Here is an 18,184-nt window from a genome sequence, read left to right on the forward strand (position 1 = left end):
CTTTCCTAATTACTTGCTGTACCTGTATACTCGCCTTTTGTGATTCATGCTCTTGCACACCCAGATCCCTCTGAGTCTCAGAACCATGTGAGCTCTCCTGTGTTTCTAACAGACCCACATATTCAACCAATACATCACATATCTGAGCCTTCCTAGCTTCAGCTGGCACCTCTATTTTCATTCACATGCCAATTCACCAGCTTGTCGTTTTGAAACCCTTTTCAAGAAACCAAAGACAGGCCGTCCACCTGAAAAAAACTCTTGGCAGCCTCCAGAGCCATCCTTATACCACTACAAACCTGGTGTGTCATTTTAATTTATACTGTAACCCAAACATCTGTGTCTCCCATTCCAAAGATCAGGGACCTGAGCTCCCAAGTTATATTGCAACCCCCGACCTGGTGTGTGGTCAATTCTAGCCCCGGAGGACTTCCGGTGGCGGCTATGAAGGAGTAAGTTGCACATTTGTTGGCTCCCGCTCTGGTCGGACTTTTGGACCTTTTCCTCCTATTTTTTTAACGGACTTGAGAACGGATGTTAGTGGCAATTCTCTACTGAATTCCCACTTCAGTGCATGGAGAAAAGGACTAGAAGTGTTCGTACGGGCAGAAACAAAAAGACAGAGAAGACTTGGGCTGTAGTTGCAAGAAGGGCAACATGGTAGCATTGTGGATAGCACAATCGCTTCACAGCTCTAGCGTCCCAAGTTCGATTCCGGCTTGGGTCACTGTCTGTGTGGAGTCTGCACATCCTCGCCGTGTGTGCGTGGGTTTTCTCCGGGTGCTCCAGTTTCCTCCCACAGTCCAAAGATGTGCAGGTTAGGTGGATTGGCCATGAGAAATTGCCCTTAGTGTCCAAAATTGCCCTTAGTGTTGGGTGGGGTTACTGGGTTATGGGGATAGGGTGGAGGTGTTAATCTTGGGTAGGGTGCTCTTTCCAGGAGCCGGTGCAGACTCGATGGGCCAAATGGCCTCCTTCTGCACTGTAAATTCTATGAAAGGTGACAGCATGGTGGAGGGGCAAACCTCTGGCTTGTCGACCCAATAGTCTATGGAGCAGCTGATCAAGGCATTCAGGAGGTCTTTGCTACCCAGAAACGGGACTGCTTGGACCCGATAAAAGCGCCGATTGAGCGGTTGGAGCTCAGATTGGACGCCCAGGATCGGGTGATCCAGAAGGTGGAGAAGGCGCTTGCTGAGCAGGAGGAGCATCAGACTGCGGTGGATCTGGAGGTGGGGATACAGGGGGACCAGCAAAAGAAGCTTCGGGAGAAGGTGGAGGACCTAGAGAACAGGTCCCGCCGGCTGAACCTAAGAATTATCGGTCTCCCGGAGGGGTCCGAAGGAACGGACGCTGGGGTATACGTCGCAGGCATGTTTGAGAAGCTGCTGGGGGAGGGGGCATTCTCCCGGCCCTTGGAGGTGGATAGGGCTCACAGAGCACTCATGAAGAAGCCGCGGATGGGAGACCCCCGAGGGTTATGGTGGTGAGATTCCACAGGTTCTCGGATAAGGAGCGTATTCTGCAGTGGGCCAAGCAGACACGGAGCTGTAAGTGGGACAATAGCATCCTTTGGGTTTACCAACACCTGCGTGTGGAGGTGGCCAGGAGGCGAGCAGGCTTCAACCAGATGAGGGCGATCCTTTTCAAGAAAAAGGTGAAGTTTGGACTGTTATACCCAGCCCGTCTCTGGGTCACGCATGAGGATCAACACTTTTACTTTGAGTCGCCTGAGGACGCGTTGGGCTTTGCAAGAAAGAAAGGGCTGGCGAAGGACGGAAGACTTTTGAACTTGGCTGCAGCGTTCATGTTTTTGTTTTCTCTGTTTTTGTAAAAAGTTTCTCGTTTTGCGTTTTATGGAAGATGTTTGAGGTGCCGTTTGCATTGATTTGGAACCAGCGGTAGAGCTGAGCGAGTTAAGGTTTTCATTTGCACTGTTGAGATGGAGGTGTACTTGTTTTGATCTTGGTGTTTTTTCTGTTGGGCAATTGTGTGGGGACTGTTTAATGTTGGAGTTTGTTTGTCTGAGCGGGGGTCTGGGTGGGGGGGGAGAACAATAGGTGGGAGACTATCTGGGGCTGGGGGCCACCAACTAGCTGGGTGAGCTAGCTCTTGGAAGCGCAGTGGGGGGTGTGCATATGTTTGGCTCAGGAAAGTGGTTGGGTTACAGGGTGTTGTTGCTGGGGCGGTTGAATGTTCTGCTGACAAGTGAGGGACTTGGGCTGAGGGACAGAGAGGAGTCAGGGGTGGGGTCTGCCTGGGGGCGGGCCGGTGGAGGCATGGATCACAGGCTGGAGGCAGGCCTAAAAAAGGGGATGGCTGAGCTGTGGAGGGGGGAGGGGGGCAATGAGCCCCCCAACTTGGCTGATCACCTGGAATGTTCGAGGGTTAAATGGGCCAGTTAAAAGGGAACGTGTGTTCGCGCATCTTAGGGGATTGAAGGCGGATGTGGTGATGTTGCAGGAGACACACCTGAAGGTAATGGACCAGGTTAGACTGAGGAAAGGCTGGGTCAGCCAGGTGTTTCACTCGGGACTAGATTCAAAGACTAGAGGGGTCGCAATCCTGATCAATAAGTGGGTGGTGTTTGAGGCGGGCAGAATATTCTTGGATGTGGGAGGCCAGTGGCCAGTACATTATGGTCAGTGGGAAGCTAGAGGGGGTGCAGACGGTATTTGTTAATGTATATGCTCTAAATTGGGACAATGTGGGGTTTATGAGGAGGATGCTGGGAAAAATACCGTACAGGTTGGTCATGGGAGGGGACTTCAATACAGTTATTGACCCGGGCTTAGACTGGTCAAGCTCAAAAATGGGCAAGGTGCCAGCAATAGAAAGGAACTAAGAGGATTCATGGAGCTGATGGGGGACTGGTGGATCCATGGAGATTTGGGAGCCGAGGGTAAAGGAGTTCTTCTATTCACACGTGCATAAAGTGTACTCCCGGATTGATTTCTTTATTTTGAGCAGGGTCTTTCTGGCTGGGGTAGTGGACACGAGGTACTTGGCGATTACAATCTCAGACCATGCTCCGCACTGGGTTGACCTGCAGGTTAGTGAAGACAGTAATCAGCACCCGCACTGGAGGTTAGATGTGGGACTTTTGGCAGATGAAGGGGTGTGGGAGCGGCTGAGGAAATGCATTCAGAGCTACCTGCAGGTCAATGACACGGGGGAAACTTCAACAACAGTGGTTTGGGAGCACTGAAGGCAGTGGTAAGGGTGGAGCTGATCTCGATCCAGGCTCATAGGGAGAAGATAGACAGGGCAGAGACGGGCTGATTCGTAAAGGAGATACTACATGGTGATAGGAGGTATGCAGAGACCCCAGAGGCAATGTTTTAAGGGAATAGCGGAGGTTGCAGGCAGAGTTTAGCTTGCTGACCACCGGGAGGACGGTGGAGCGGTTGAGAAAGGTGAGGGGGGGGATTTATTAACATGGAGAGAAGGCCAGCAGAATGCTCGCACAGCAGCTTAGGAAGAGGGAGGCAGATAGGGAAAGTAAAAGACGGAGATGGGAACCTGGTTGGAGATTCAGCAAGGGTGAATAAGGCGTTTAGGGATTTCTGCAGCAGGCTGTACAGGTCGGAACCCCCTCCGGGGCCGGAAGGGATGAGGCACTTCCTGGAGGGGCTGAATTTCCCAACGGTGGACGGGACTGGGTAGAAGGGCTTGGGGCCCCAATTGGGCTGGAAGAGTGAGTGGAGGGCTTGAAGGCCATGCAGGCGGGTAAGGCCCTGGGTCCGGACGGGTACCCAGTGGAGTTTAATGAAACGTTCTTGGGGATACTGGGGCCAGCGTTGTTGAGGATGTTCAATGAGGCAACGGAAAGAGGGGTGCTGCCCTGATGATGTCACAGGCCATGATTTCGCTGATTCTTCAGCGGGACAGGAACCCGGAGCTGTGGGTCCTACAGGATTCCCTGCTGAATGTGGATGCCAAGTTGCTGGCCAAAACCTTGTCCTCCAGCATTGAGGATTGTGTTCTGGACGTTATTGGGGATTACCAGACGGGGTTTGTTAAGGGCAGGCAGCTAGCGGCCAATGTAAGAAGGCGATTCATGTGAAATATGATCAGAAGCAGATCATCCGCATTGAGCAAAACGCTGTGCTCCCCCCGCCCCCCCCCCCCCCCCCCCCCATGACCAGTCCCCTCCAGCCCCTTGAAGCTTTCAGAGCAATTGCCAACGGCTCTATAGTAGGGACGTTGAGATAGTGATTGCAATGGATGCAGAAAAGGCTTTTGATCCGGGAGAATGGGATTATCTGTGGGAGGTACTGGGGCGGTTCGGATTCGGGCGGGGCTTTATTGACTGGGTCAGGTTACTGTATCAGGCTCCGGTGACAAGTGTATGGACGAACAGGACAACTTCGGACTATGTTAGACTGCACCGGGGGACGAGACACGGATGCCCCCTCTCCCCACTGCTGTTTGCGCTGGCTATAGAGCTGTTGGCAATTGCTCTGAAAGCTTCAAGGGGCTGGAGGGGACTGGTCATGGGAGGGGAGGGGGGGGGGGGGGGGGAGGAGCACAGCGTTTTGCTCAATGCGGATGATCACTTCTGTACATTTCAGACCCAGTAGAGGGGATGGAAGAAATCATGAAGATTTAAGGGGAATTTGGCCGGTTTTCGGGGAATAAGTGAAACATGGATATGAGTGAGATGTTTGTGGTTCAGGCGAGGGGACAGGAGGGGCGACTGGGAGAGCTGCCGTTTAGGCCAGATGGGGTAGGTTTAGGTACCTGAGCATCCAGGAGGCGCAGGAATGGGACTGGCTGCATAAATTGAATCTGGCCCGGCTAGTGGACCAAATGAAGGACGATTTTCGGAGATGGGACGCGCTTCCGTTGTCACTGGCCGGGAGGGTGCTAACTGTGAAAATGACGGTTCATCCCGAGGTTCCTATTTGTATTTCAATGTCTCCCCATTTTTATTCCGCGGTCAACAGGGTGATCACGGGTTTCGTCTTGCGGGGAAGGAAGGTCATGCTTGAGCAGAGTTGGGAAGGGGGCGGGCTGGCGCTGCCAAATTTGAGCAACTATTACTGGCGGCTAATATAGCCATGATTAGGAAGTGGGTGGTGGGGGAGGGGTCGGCGTGGGTGCGTATGGAGGCGGCTTCTTGTAAGGGCACCAGTCTGGGGGCGTTGGTAACTGCACCTCTTCTGCTCCCGCCAGCACGGTACACCAGCCCCGTGTGGTGGTGGCAGCCCTGAGAGTTTGGGGCCAGTAGAGGTGGCATATGGGAGCAGTGGGAGCATCGGTCTGGACCCCAATCTGTGATAATCGCCGGTTTGCCCCGGGGAGTAAGGATAGGGGTTCCGGGTATAGCGGAGAGCGGGGATTGAGAGGATGGGGGATGTGTTCATAGAGGGGAGTTTCCCGACTATGGGGGCACTGGAGCAAAAAATTGGGCTGGCGAGGGGAAACAAATCGAGGTATCTGCAGGTGCGGGACTTCCTTCGTAAACAGGTGGCAACGTTCCCGCTCCTACCACTGAGGGGGGATTCAGGATAGGGTAATTTCCAGAGGGTGGGTAGGGGAGGAGAGCGTCTCGGGACATTTATGAGGAGCTTATGGGGTTGGAGGAGACGCAGACCGAAGAGCTGAAGCGTAAGTGGGAGGAGGAGCTGGGAGGTGAGATAGAGGATGGATTATGGGCAGACGTAGAGTCAACACGTCTGCAACATGTGCCAGGATCAGCCTGATACAATTTAAGGTTGTTCACCGGGCTCACATGACAGTGGTCCGGATGAGCAGATTCACTGGGGTGGAAGACAAGTGCACAAAATGTGCAGGGAGGACCAGCGAACCATGTCCACATGTTTTGGACATGTCCAAGGCTTCGGGGTTTTGGCAGGGGTTTGCGGATGTCATGTCCAAGGTTTTAAAAATGAGGGTGGCACTGAGTCCGGAGGTGGCGATTTCTGGGGTGTCGGAAGATCCGGTAATCCAGGAGGAGAGAGAGACGGATGCTCTGGCCTTTGCTTCCCTGGTAGCCCGGAGACGGATACTGTTAGCTTGAAGGGATCCAAAGCCCCTGAAGGCGGAGACCTGGCTATCAGACATGGATGGCTTTCTCTGTATGGAGAAAATTAAGTTCGCCCCAAGAGGGCCCACTGTTTGGGTTCACCCGGAGGTGACAACTGTTCGTCAACTTCTTTGCGGAAAATTAATCATCAGCAGACGGGGAGGTGGGGGGAGTAGTTTAGGTTGGAGGGGTAATAAGGGTGGGACCTGTACGAGAGGTAAATGGCTTTTGCACTATGTTTATGGTTTCATGTATATTGTTTATTTGGTTGTTTCTATACCAAAAATACCTCAATAAAATGTTTATTTTTTAAAAAGGCAAATGCAACGTTAGCATTCATGTCAAGACGCTGGTTTAGCTCACAAGGCTAAATCACTGGCTTTTAAAGCAGACCAAGCAGGCCAGCAGCACGGTTCGATTCCTGTACCAGCCTCCCCGGACAGGCGCCGGAATGTGGCGACTAGGGGCTTTTCACAGTAACTTCATTGAAGCCAACTCGTGACAATAAGCGATTTTCATTTCATTTTCATTTTTCATTTCATTTCAAGAGGGCTAGAATACAAGACCAGGGATGTACTTCTGAGGCTGTATAAGGCTCTGGTCAGACCCCATTTGGAGTATTGTGAGCAGTTTTGGGCCCCATATCTAAGGAAGGATGTGCTGGCCTTGGAAAGGGTCCAGAGGAGGTTCACAAGAATAATCCCTGGAATGAAGAATTTGTCGTATGAGGAACATTTGAGGACTATGTGTCTGTACTCGTTGGAGTTTAGAAGGATGAGAGGGGATCTTATTGAAACGTACAAGATACTCCGAGGCCTGAATAGAGTGGACATAGAGAGGATGTTTCCACTTGTAGGAAAAACTAGAACCAGAGGACACAATCTCAGATTAAAGGGACGATCCTTTAAAATGAGACGAGGAGGAATTTCTTCAGCCAGAGGGAGGTGAATCTATGGAACTCTTTGCCGCAGAAGGCTGTGGAGGCCAATTCACTGAGTGTCATTAAGGCAGAGATAGATAGGTTCTTGATTAAAAGGGGATCGGGAGTTATGGGAGGAAGGTAGGAGAATGGGGATGAGAAAATATCAGCCATGATTGTAGGCGGAGCAGACCCGATGGGCTAAGTGGCCTCATTCTGCTCCTATGTCTTCTGGTCTTAAAGCATTGTCGAATGTTGTAAAACCCCATCTGGTTCACTGATGTCCTTTGGAGAAGGAAATCTGCCATGCTGACCTGGTCTGGCCTACTCGTGACTTCAGATCCACAGCAATGTGGTTGCCTCTTAGCTGCAGCCACTCAGTTCAAGGGCAATTAGGGATGGGCAACAAATGCGGCCCAGCCAGCAATGCCCACATCTCATGAATGAAAAAACAAACGATATGTGCAGGTCAATGGTTCTGGTGGAAAATACAGTGAGAGCGAGAGAGACAGGCTTCATAAATATAACTCATCTCAATCATGCTAACACTTTATTTCCCACATCACACTAGATGGGCTGAATGTCCTTCTCAGGGCTAATGACTCTTATGTTCGAAAAAGAACATTTTCAGCTGCTCCCATCTCTCCAACTCACTGAAGTTTCACGTCCCAAGTGCCATTCTCGTAAATCTCCTCCGCACCCTCGCCAACATCAAATCTTTACTAAAGTGTGGGGTCCATATATAGGGTCCCAATCTAGAGGGATATAATTGAAGAGCAGGGAGGTGATGTTTAGAACCAGGGTCAGACTACACTGGGAGCACTGTCAACATTTGTGATCTCCATTTAGAAAAAGGAAATAGGTGCACCTTCTCCAGTGCCTCTAAGATTCATGGCATGCAGGGCAGCACAGTGGCGCAGTGGTTAGCATTGCTGCCTATGGTGCTGAGGACCCAGGTTTGAATCCCGGCCCTGGGACACTGTCCATGTGGAGTTTGCACGTTCTCCCTGTGTCTGCGTGGGTTTCACTCCCACAACGCAAAGATGTGCAAGGTAGGTGGATACCATGCTAAATTGCCTCTTAATTGGAAAAAAATAATTGGGTACTCTAAATTTATCTTTAAAAAAAGATTCATGGAATGCCTAAAGTGCAGAAGGAGGCCATTCGGCCCATCAAGTCTGTACCAAGCCTCTGAAAGAGTGCTCCACCCAAGCACACTCCGCTGTCCTATCCCAATCACCCCTCAAGCTAACCTGCACATCTTTGGATTTGGACACCAAGGGGGAATTTAATATGGCCAATCCAAGGGCAGCACAGTGGCACAATGGTTAGCATTGCTGCCTACGGCGCTGAGGACCCGGGTTCGAATCCCGGCCCTGGGTCACTGTCCGTGTGGAGTTTGCACATTCTCTCCGTGTCTGCGTGGGTTTCACCTCCACAACCCAAAGATGTGCAGATTAGGTAGATTGGCCACGCTAAATTGCCCCTTAATTGGAAAAATAATTGGGTACTCTAAATTTATTTTTTAAAAATATGGCCAATCCACATAACCTGCAAATATTTGGACTGTGAGAGGAAACTGGAGCTCCCAGAGGAAACCCACGTAGACATGGGGAAAATGTGCAAAATGGGTGGATGCTCATTGGAGCATAAATACTGACAGAGACCAATTGAGCCGACTGGCCTGGCCCTCTGCTGTAGACTCAAAGGAACAGAAACAAATGTATTTAGTTTAGATCTACCTTAGTGGGGTAAAACACTATTTACTATCCAGGCTAAAATAAATGTCCTTCCTCAGCTTTTGTGGATAATTTCAGTGGAAATGTTCTCTCCCAGACTTATTCCGGGGATGGCAGGACTGTCTTATGAATCGGGATTGGGGAAACTGGGTCTGTATTCTCGAGAGTTGAGAAGAATGAGAGGTGATGTCACTGACACTTATAAAATACTGAAAGGAACAAAAAGGGAAGGTGCAGATGAGATGTTTCCCCTGGTTGTTGGGGAGTCGAGAACCATAGAACATAGAACAGTACAGCACAGAACAGGCCCTTCGGCCCTCGATGTTGTGCCGAGCAATGGTCACCCTACTTAAACCCACGTAACCCGTATACCCGTAACCCAACAATCCCCCCATTAACCTTACACTACGGGCAATTTAGCATGGCCAATCCACCTAACCTGCACATCTTTGGACTGTGGGAGGAAACCGGAGCACCCGGAGGAAACCCACGCACACACGGGGAGGACGTGCAGACTCCACACAGACAGTGACCCAGCCAGGAATTGAACCTGGGACCCTGGAGCTGTGAAGCATTGATGCTAACCACCATGCTACCGTGAGGCACCAGGGGACACAATTTCAAAATAAGGGGGAAGCCACTTAGGACCAGTCTCGGAGGAGACATTTCTTCACTCAGAGGGTTGTGAATCTTTGGAATTCTCTACCCCAGAGGGCTGTGGGAGCTCAGTTACTGAGTGTGTTTAAAGCAGAGACTGGCAGATTTCTAAAATCCAATAACACAAAGGGATATGGGGACAGTGAGGGGAAAAAGGCAGTGAAGTGGATGATCAGCCATGATCATATTGAATGGTGGAGCAGGCTCGATGGGCTGAATGGCCAACTCCTGCTCCGATGATACAAAGATGGGTAGGAAAATAAATTGTGATAAGGACATAAGGTGACTACAAAGGGATATAGATAGGTTAAGTGAGTGGGAAAAGATCTGCCAAAAGGAGAATAATGTGGGAAAATGCAAAATTGAAATATTTTGGCACCAGGAATAAAAAGGAAGCTTATTGGATTTGTTTATTGTCAGGTGTATCGAGGTACAGCGAAAAGTATTTTTCTGCGAGCAGCTTAACAGATCATTAAGTGCATGGGAAGAAAATGGAAAAGAAAATACATAATAAGGCAACAAAAGGTATACAATGTAACCACATAAGCACTGGCATCGGATGAAGCATACATGGGTGAAGTGCTAATGGGGTCAGTCCATATCTTATTATCTAAATGGTGAGAGATTGCAGAGCTCTGAGATTCAGAGGGATCTGGGTGTCCAAGAGCATGAATCACAAAAGGCGAGTATACAGGTACAGCAAGTAATTAGGAAAGCTAATAGAACGTTATTGTTTATTGTGAGGGGAATTGAATACAAAAGTAGGGAGGTTATGCTTCAGTTATACAGAACATCGGTGAGACCACATCTGGAGCACTGTGTACAGTATTGCTCTCATTTAAGGAATGATGTCAATGTGTTGGAAGCAGTTCAGAGAAGGTTTACTGGACTCATACCTGGAATTGGAGGTTGGTCTTATGAGGAATGATTGGGCAGGCTGGGCTTGTGCCCGATGGAGTTAAGGTGACTTGATTGAACCGCATAAGATGCTGAGGGGCCTCGACAGGCTGGATTTGGAAAGGATGTTTCCTCTTGTGGAAGAATCTAGAAATTGGAGTCACTTTAAAAGTAATAACTTGCCCATTTAAGGCAGAGGAGAACTTTTTTTCTCCGAGGATTATGAATCTTTGGAACTCTCTTCCTCAAAGGGCAGTGGAAGCAGAGACCTTTGAGGGCAGAGCTGGGTAGATTTTGATAAGCAAGGGGGTGAAAGGTTATCGTGGGGTCGGCAGGAATGTGAGTTGAGGTTGCAATCAGATCAGCTGTGAATGGTGGAGCAGGCTCGAGGGGCCGAGTGGCCTACGCCTGTTCCTAATTCATATGTTATCACATCCTTTATAATAGACTGTAGCATTTTCCCTCCTACTGATGTCAGGCGAATGGGTCTGTGGTTCCCCATTTTCTCTCTCCCTCCTTAAATAGTGGGGTTACATTTACTACCTTCCAATCTGCAGGAACCATTCCAGAATCTATAGAATTTTGAAAGATAATCACCAATGTATCCACTATCTCTACAGCCGCCTCTTTCAACACTCTGGGATGTAGAGCATCAGCTTCTGGGGATTTATTAACTTTCAACCACATTAATTTCTCCAGTGCTACTTTTTCACCAATACTAATCTCTTTCAGTTCCTCATGCTCACGAGTCCCTTGGTTCTCTTGCGTATTTGGGACAATTTCTGTATCTTCCTCCGTGAAGACAGACACATTGTTTAGTTTCTCTGCCATTTCCTTATTCCCCATTATAAACTCTCCTGTCTCTGCCTGGAATGGACCCACATTGGTCTTTACTGATCTTTCCCTTTTCACATTCCTATTGGAGCTACTCCAGTTGTTTATGTTTCTCGCCAGTTTGTCCTCCTGTTTTCTTTTTATCAGTTTCTTGGTCCTCCTTTGCTGAATTCTAAAACAAGGTCCCAATTCTCGGACTTGCTACTATTTTTGCCACTTTATGATCCTCTCCCTTTGATCTAATGGAATGTTTAACTTTTCTTGTCACCCACAATTGCATCACTTTTCTTGTTGGATTATTGATCATAAAGGAATCTATATATCTATATATGTTGTATACAGGGGCTGTTTAGCTCACTGGGCTAAATCGCTGGCTTTGAAAGCAGACCAAGGCAAGCCAGCAGCACGGTTCGATTCCCGTAACAGCCTCCCCGAACAGGCGCCGGAATGTGGCGACTAGGGGCTTTTCACAGTAACTTAATTTGAAGCCTACTTGTGACAATAATCGATTTTCATTTCATTTATGTAATTAAAGTCACAAAAGGCCCAGAGGCTGGTCTCACCTTTGAGAGTGAGAGAGCTGACTGGTGGTGATTTAACCTGAGGGTCACCACACCTCAGATGAGGGGCAATATTGAGAAGGCATTCATGGATAACTTAAGCCGGTCTCTTGCTGGAGTCGCCCTGCATCATGAACCAGCCATCCAGCCAACTGAGCTAATTGACCCCATGGTAAATGTGTACATAATTCCTTAAATATTAGCTATTCCTTGTCTCCCATCAGTTTCCCAATCCACCTCAGACAACTTGCCTCTCACATACCGAGGTGAGGAAATACGCAGATAATTTTTTTAAAAAACATGTAACCACCACAGCCCATCTTCATGACAACGTGGCATGCTTTGGGGGGTTCCAAACAGAAATGGGAACTAAATATCTTCAAACCTCCAGACACTCTTTCACTCTGTGATTCTTGTGAAATTTAGAACCAGGTATTCGCAACAAGGCTCAAAGAGCATCAGGCCACTGGAGGAAAAGTTGTGAGACCAGCCAGTCCAACAGAAAGAAATCCTCCCACCCTCCCCATTGACCAACTGTCAGAATGAACAAAATTCCGTCCTGGGTGTAACTGAGAGCAGAAACAATAACAGCAGATTCCAACCCCTGTAATCACTTGTGAACTTGTTGGTGTCTCAGCAGGTGCGATGAATCACAAAATCCCTTCCCACATTGAGAGCAAGTGAACGGCCTCTCCCCAGTATGAATTCGCTCATGTGAGTTCAGGCTGGATAACTGAGTGAATCCCTTCCCACATTGAGAGCAAGTGAACGGCCTCTCCCCAGTATGAATTCGCTCATGTGAGTTCAGGCTGGATAACTGAGTGAATCCTTTCCCACACTGAGAGCAGGAGAATGGCCTCTCCCCAGTGTGAATTTGTCCGTGTACCCGCAGGTGGGCGAATCGACTGAATCCTTGTCCACACTGGGAGCAGGTGAATGGCTTCTCCCCAGTGTGAATTCGCTGGTGTCTCCGCAGGCTGGAAAAATCAGTGAATCCCTTCCCACACTGAGGGCAGGTGAACGGTCTCTCCCCAGTGTGAATTCGCTGGTGTGTCCGTAGATTGTCTGACCGAGCGAATCCCTTCCCACACTGAGAGCAGGTGAACGGCATCTCCCCAGTGTGAACTCGCTGATGTATCCGCAGGTTGGATAACTGAGCGAATCCCTTCCCACACTGAGAGCAGGTGAACGGCCTCTCCCCAGTGTGAACTCGCTGGTGTGTCCGCAGGTTGGATAACTGAGCGAATCCCTTCCCACACTGAGAGCAGGTGAACGGCCTCTCCCCAGTGTGACCTCGCTGATGTATCCGCAGGTTGGATAACTGAGCGAATCCCTTCCCACACTGAGAGCAGGTGAACGGCATCTCCCCAGTGTGAACTCGCTGGTGTGATTTCAGGCTGGATAACTCGGTGAATCCCTTCCCACACACAGAGCAGGTGAACTGTTTCTCCCTAGTGTGAACTCTCTGATGTTTATTCAGGTCAGATAACCGAGTGAATCTCTTCCCACAGTGAGAACAGGTGAACGGCCTCTCCCCAGTGTGAACTCGCTGGTGTGCCCGCAGGTGGGAGAACTGAGTGAATCCCTTCCCACACGCAGAGCAGGTGAACGGTCTCTCCCCAGTGTGACTGCGTCGATGAATCTCCAGCACAGATGGGGATCTGAATCCCTTTCCACAGTCACTACATTTCCACGGTTTCTCCATGTTTTGGGTCTCCTCTTGTCTCTCCAGTTTGGACCATATGTTGAAGCCTTATCCACACACACCACACGTGGTGTCTCCCCCCGCTGTGAATGGTGTGATGTGTTTTCAGGCTGTGTAACTGGTTAAAGCTCTTTCCACAGTCAGTGCTCTGGAACACTCTCACTCGGGTGTTTGTGCCTCGGTGCTTTTCCAGCCACATTGATGGTTCAAATCTTTTGATGCTGACAGGTCGGGCAAGCATTTATTCTTTTGGTTTGAAAGGCCAATGATATTCAGATCCCAATGAATCGAGTGGCTCTGTCAGACCGAGATGTGACTTTTGAGATTTCTGTCTGTAATTCCTCCTCTTCTGATCTCCTGTAAAAGGAGTTTACAAAAGTCATCACTGTCAGTACAGAAATTCTAGTTTGTATAGAACATTCTTTCCTTCCTCATTCCCCATACCTAGTCCCCAGGGAGTGGACTCAGAGGGTCCGAGTATCTGAGCAGTAAGTATAAAAATCATATCTTGGGAATTCGCAGCCTAGGCTCCAGGGAACAAACCCAGAGTGACGGAGTTTCGGAGCTGTGAGGACAGAAACATTATCTCAGGGATTCACAGCCGAGTCTCCAGGGAGCGGGCTCGGAAGGACGGAGTTTCGGAGCTGTGAGGACAGAAACCGCATCTCGGGGATTCACAGCCGAGTCTCCAGGGAGCGGGCTCGGAGGGGCAGGGTATCGGAGCAGTGACTGTAGGAAGCATGAGCTGGCTGACCACTGCACCCTGGCACAGGAGGCCATTCAAGCGGGGGGAGGAAGTGGTAGTTGTCGGGGATTCTATAATTAGGGGAACTGATAACATCCTTTGGAAGCAGGACCGAGAGTCCCACAGGGTATGTTGCCTGCCCAGTGCCAGGGTGAGGGGCATCTCTAACAGGCTTGAAAGGATATTGGAGAGGGAGGGGGAGGATCCAGTTGTTGGGGTCCACTTTGGGACAAACAACATCAGCAAGACCAGGAAAGAGGACCTGTTTGGGAATATCAGGAACTAGGAACAAAATTAAGGAACAGGTCCCAAGGATTATAATCTCTGGATTATTCCCTGAGCCACGTGCAAATTGGTTTAGGGATGAGAAAATTAGGGAAGTAAACACGTGGCTAAAGGAGTGGTGTGGGAAAGAGGGGTTCCATTTCATGGGGCACTGGCATCTGTATTGGGACAGGAGGGATCTGTACCGTTGGGATGGTCTCCACCTGAACCGATCTGGGACCAGTGTCCACGTGGAAAGGATAAATAGGGAGGTAGTCAAGAACCTAACATCAGGAATTGCAGCTCATGGCAAAACTACAAGTAGTATACTGGTTAAAGCAAAAGTGAAAAGTAACAAACAAGCAAATAACAAACAAGCAAATAACAACCAAGCAAATAACAAACAAGCAAATAACAACCAAGCAAATAACAAACAAGCAAATAACAAACAAGCAGTGCTGAGGGAGCGGTCAGGGGGAACAGCCCGATTAAGAGTTCTATTGACAAATGCACGGAGTGTAAGGAATAAACTAGACGAGCTGCAGGCGTAAATGCAAGTTGAAGATTATGATGTTGTCGCTATTACAGAGACTTGGCTGCAGGATGGTCAGGACTGGGAACTAAATATACCGGTTATAAAGTTTACAGGAGGGACAGAGAATATGGCAGAGGGGGTGGATCAGTCTTACTGATCAGAAATACTATCACCTCACTGGTGAGGGAGGAAACAATGAGGGGAAAGCATCCAGTGGAGACCATAGGAGTGGAACGGAGGAAGAAAACAATCTAAAACTGTAATGGGTGTTGAGTATCGAGCCCCCTGGTGGCAGTTCTGAGGTGCTAGAATTGTATAAAGGCAGAAATTAAGCAAGTGTGTAGCAAAGGCAGAGTAGTATTAATGGGGGATTATAACTGACACACAGATTGGGAGAGGCAGACAAGCACCTGTCAGAAAGGGAGTGAATTTCTGGAATGTGTCTGGGATAGTTTCCTGCAGCAATATGTTCCAGATGTAACAAGGGGACAGGCAATATTAGATTTAGTTATAAGGGCCAGCATGGTGGTGCAGTGGTTAGCACTGCTGCCTCACGACACCGAGGATCCGAGTTCGATCCCGCCCCAGGTCACTGTCTGTGTGAAGTTTGCACATTCTCCCCGTGGGTCTCACCCCACAACCCAAATAGATGTGCAGGGTAGGTCAATTGGCCATGCTAAATTTCCCCTTAAATGGGGAAAGAAAAGTATTGGGTTACTCTAAATTTATTTGAAAAAAGATTTAATTATGAGTAATAACCCTAATTCAGTTGGTAGCCTAACTGCACAAACATTGATCAAATAGTCATCACAACATGATTGAATTCAGTGTAGTGTTTGAAAGTGAAAAGCACGTTACAGACAGTAGAATTTTAGACTTGGGTAAGGCTGACTTTAACGGGATGAGACGGAGACTGTCCACGGTAAACTGGGGAGATCTGTTAATGGGTCAAACAACTGAAGATCAGTCGAGAATATTTAAAGAAACATTTAACAAGATTAGGAGAAAGTGGGGGAGTGGACTCTATGATGACCGGACTCCTTTTTCTTTTTCTCCTTTGTTTTTTGTTTCCACCGTGGGAGGGTTTGTTTTATTGGATGTATATATTGACAGGTGGGCCGTTGTTTGGGGTGGTGGGAGGATGGGATTGTTGTTATTGTTAAGGGGATTGATTTTGTATTTATTACCGTTCACTGTTTGTGGGTGGGGGTGTAAATTTTGAATGAAAATGTGAAAATGGAGAATAAAAACATTAAAACAAAACTTGCCAGAACTCCTGAAAAAAATTAATAGTCGATAAGAGGACAAGGCCTTAATACAATTTATGTAATATAGATTAGGTTTATATTTATTGTCACGTGTACAGAGGGACAGTGAAAAGTATTGTTCTGCAGACAGTCCAGAGAGATCATTTATGAAAAAACATAGGACGTATAATAAATACACAATGTAAATACATAGACGTAGTGTGAAGCAAACAGAGTATAGTGCTAACAACAGTCGGGAAGATGCAGAGATCAGTTCAATCCATAAGAGGGTCATTCAGGAGTTACCAACATAAGTGGGGAAGGAAGTTAAGAAGGCATACGGAATGCTTGCCTTCATTGGCCGGGACATTGAGTATAAAAATTGGCAAGTCATTTTGCAGCTGTATAGAACCTTAATGAGGCCACACTTGGAGTATAGTTTTCAATTCTGGTCAACACACTACCAGAAGGATGTGGAGGCTTTAGAGAGGGTGCAGAAGAGATTTACCAGCACGTTGCCTGGTATAGAGGGCATTAGCTATGAGGAGAGGTTGAATAAACTCGGTTTGTTCTCACTGGAATAGCGGAGGTTGAGGGGCGAACTGAAAGAGGTCTACAAAATTATGAGGGGCACAGACAGAGTGGATAATCAGAGACTTTTCCCCAAGGTTTAGAGGAGATGTACAAGGCAAGTTTTTTACACAGAGGGTAGTGGGTGCCTGGAACTCGCTGCCGGAGGAGGTGGGGGAAGCAGGGGCGGTAGTGATATTTAAGGGGCATCTTGACAAATACAGAATAGGATGGGAATAGAGGGATACGGACCCTGGAAGTGCGGAAGATTTTAGTTTAGACGGGCAGCATGGTCGGCACAGGCTTGGAGGGCCGAAGGGCCTGTTCCTGTGCTGTACTTTTCTTTGTTCCTTGGTTCTAATACTTTGGGGTGTGTGAGCTGCATTGTGATCCTCCTGTTTGTCTAGAATCGAACCCTCTTTCCCCACTTACTATGTCAACATGTTGACTGGTTGTTGAATTGCTGCCATTTGATCTGGAGGCTCTGCTCCCTCAGAGATCCTGTTCTGAATGAATTCTCAATGTCTTGTTGTATTTCTGCGGCAATATCTCTTGTTCTCTGGGCCCATTTCCCGCCAGTTTTTCTGCTGCTTTCAATGTTTGAAAAATGGTGAAAACAAAAGTAATAAAAATATTGACATTTGCGGGTGTCTGGCGGGAGGGGCGCGGCTTCCCTTCCGACAGGGAGTCAGGGAGCCGCTTCAGCTCTTTCCGTGCGGCCTGGTCAAGCTGCCGAGAGCCTCGAGACTCACTGCTCGGTGCCGCCGGTCGGTACTGCAGGTCTGCCGGGGGAACAACCCAGTCAGTGACCTTCCTCTGACCCCGGCCCGGGGCTGCGCATGTGCGGTGGAGCGCCCACCCCCTGACCTTCCTGCTGACGGTAAGAAGTCTTACAACACCAGGTTAAAGTCCAACAGGTTTGTTTCAAACACGAGCTTTCGGAGCACGGCTCCTTCTTCAGGTGAACATTCACCTGAAGAAGGAGCCGTGCTCCGAAAGCTCGTGTTTGAAACAAACCTGTTGGACTTTAACCTGGTGTTGTAAGACTTCTTACTGTGCTCACCCCAGTCCAACGCCGGCATCTCCACATCATTCCTGCTGACGGATTGACCAATGGTAAGATTAGGAGGACTGGAAGGACTCTGGTCCTCCAGCCAATCAGCACGATGGCTTTGTGAGAATGAAGATTGAGCTTCACACCGACTGAAACTTCCTCCTGTCTCCAACATCTGTGAGTAAAACACTTTCTTTTCTGCCCCTTTCCATTTCCTTTCTCATTCTCACCTTCAATTGGTCACTTGCAGCAACTGAAGGGAAAGGAAGTGAATCCAGGGAGGGTGCAGACTCTGCAAAGCTTGGCTCAGGTCTCTCTCTCTCTGAAAGACATTGACATCCTTTGCTCCCTCAGCTTGACACAGGGAGAATGTGCAGACCTCGCACAGGCAGTGGGACCAGGCTTTTGGGCAGAAACCCTGGGTGGT

General features: G+C 48.8%; 1 protein-coding gene across 1 annotated transcript; it reads right to left on the bottom strand.

The window, feature by feature from the left end:
- Positions 1-11,228: 11,228 nt before the first annotated feature.
- LOC119952176 (zinc finger protein 235-like) lies at positions 11,229-17,533 on the bottom strand. Its single transcript, XM_038775777.1, has 2 exons — positions 17,136-17,533; positions 11,229-13,699 (listed from the first exon to the last, which is right to left on the bottom strand). Exon 2 carries the CDS (start codon positions 13,340-13,342, stop codon positions 12,248-12,250), a length of 1,095 nt encoding a protein of 364 aa, XP_038631705.1. The 5' UTR covers positions 13,343-13,699; positions 17,136-17,533; the 3' UTR covers positions 11,229-12,247.
- Between the last annotated feature and the right edge of the window lie 651 nt (positions 17,534-18,184).

The sequence above is a fragment of the Scyliorhinus canicula genome, chromosome 17 (genome assembly GCF_902713615.1).
Source record: "Scyliorhinus canicula chromosome 17, sScyCan1.1, whole genome shotgun sequence".
Lineage (NCBI taxonomy): Eukaryota > Metazoa > Chordata > Chondrichthyes > Carcharhiniformes > Scyliorhinidae > Scyliorhinus > Scyliorhinus canicula.

What these genes read in the sequence shown, in the direction of transcription:
- LOC119952176 (XM_038775777.1), bottom strand. Translation starts at nt 13,342, where the DNA reads ATGGAGAAACCGTGGAAATGTAGTGACTGTGGAAAGGGATTCAGATCC.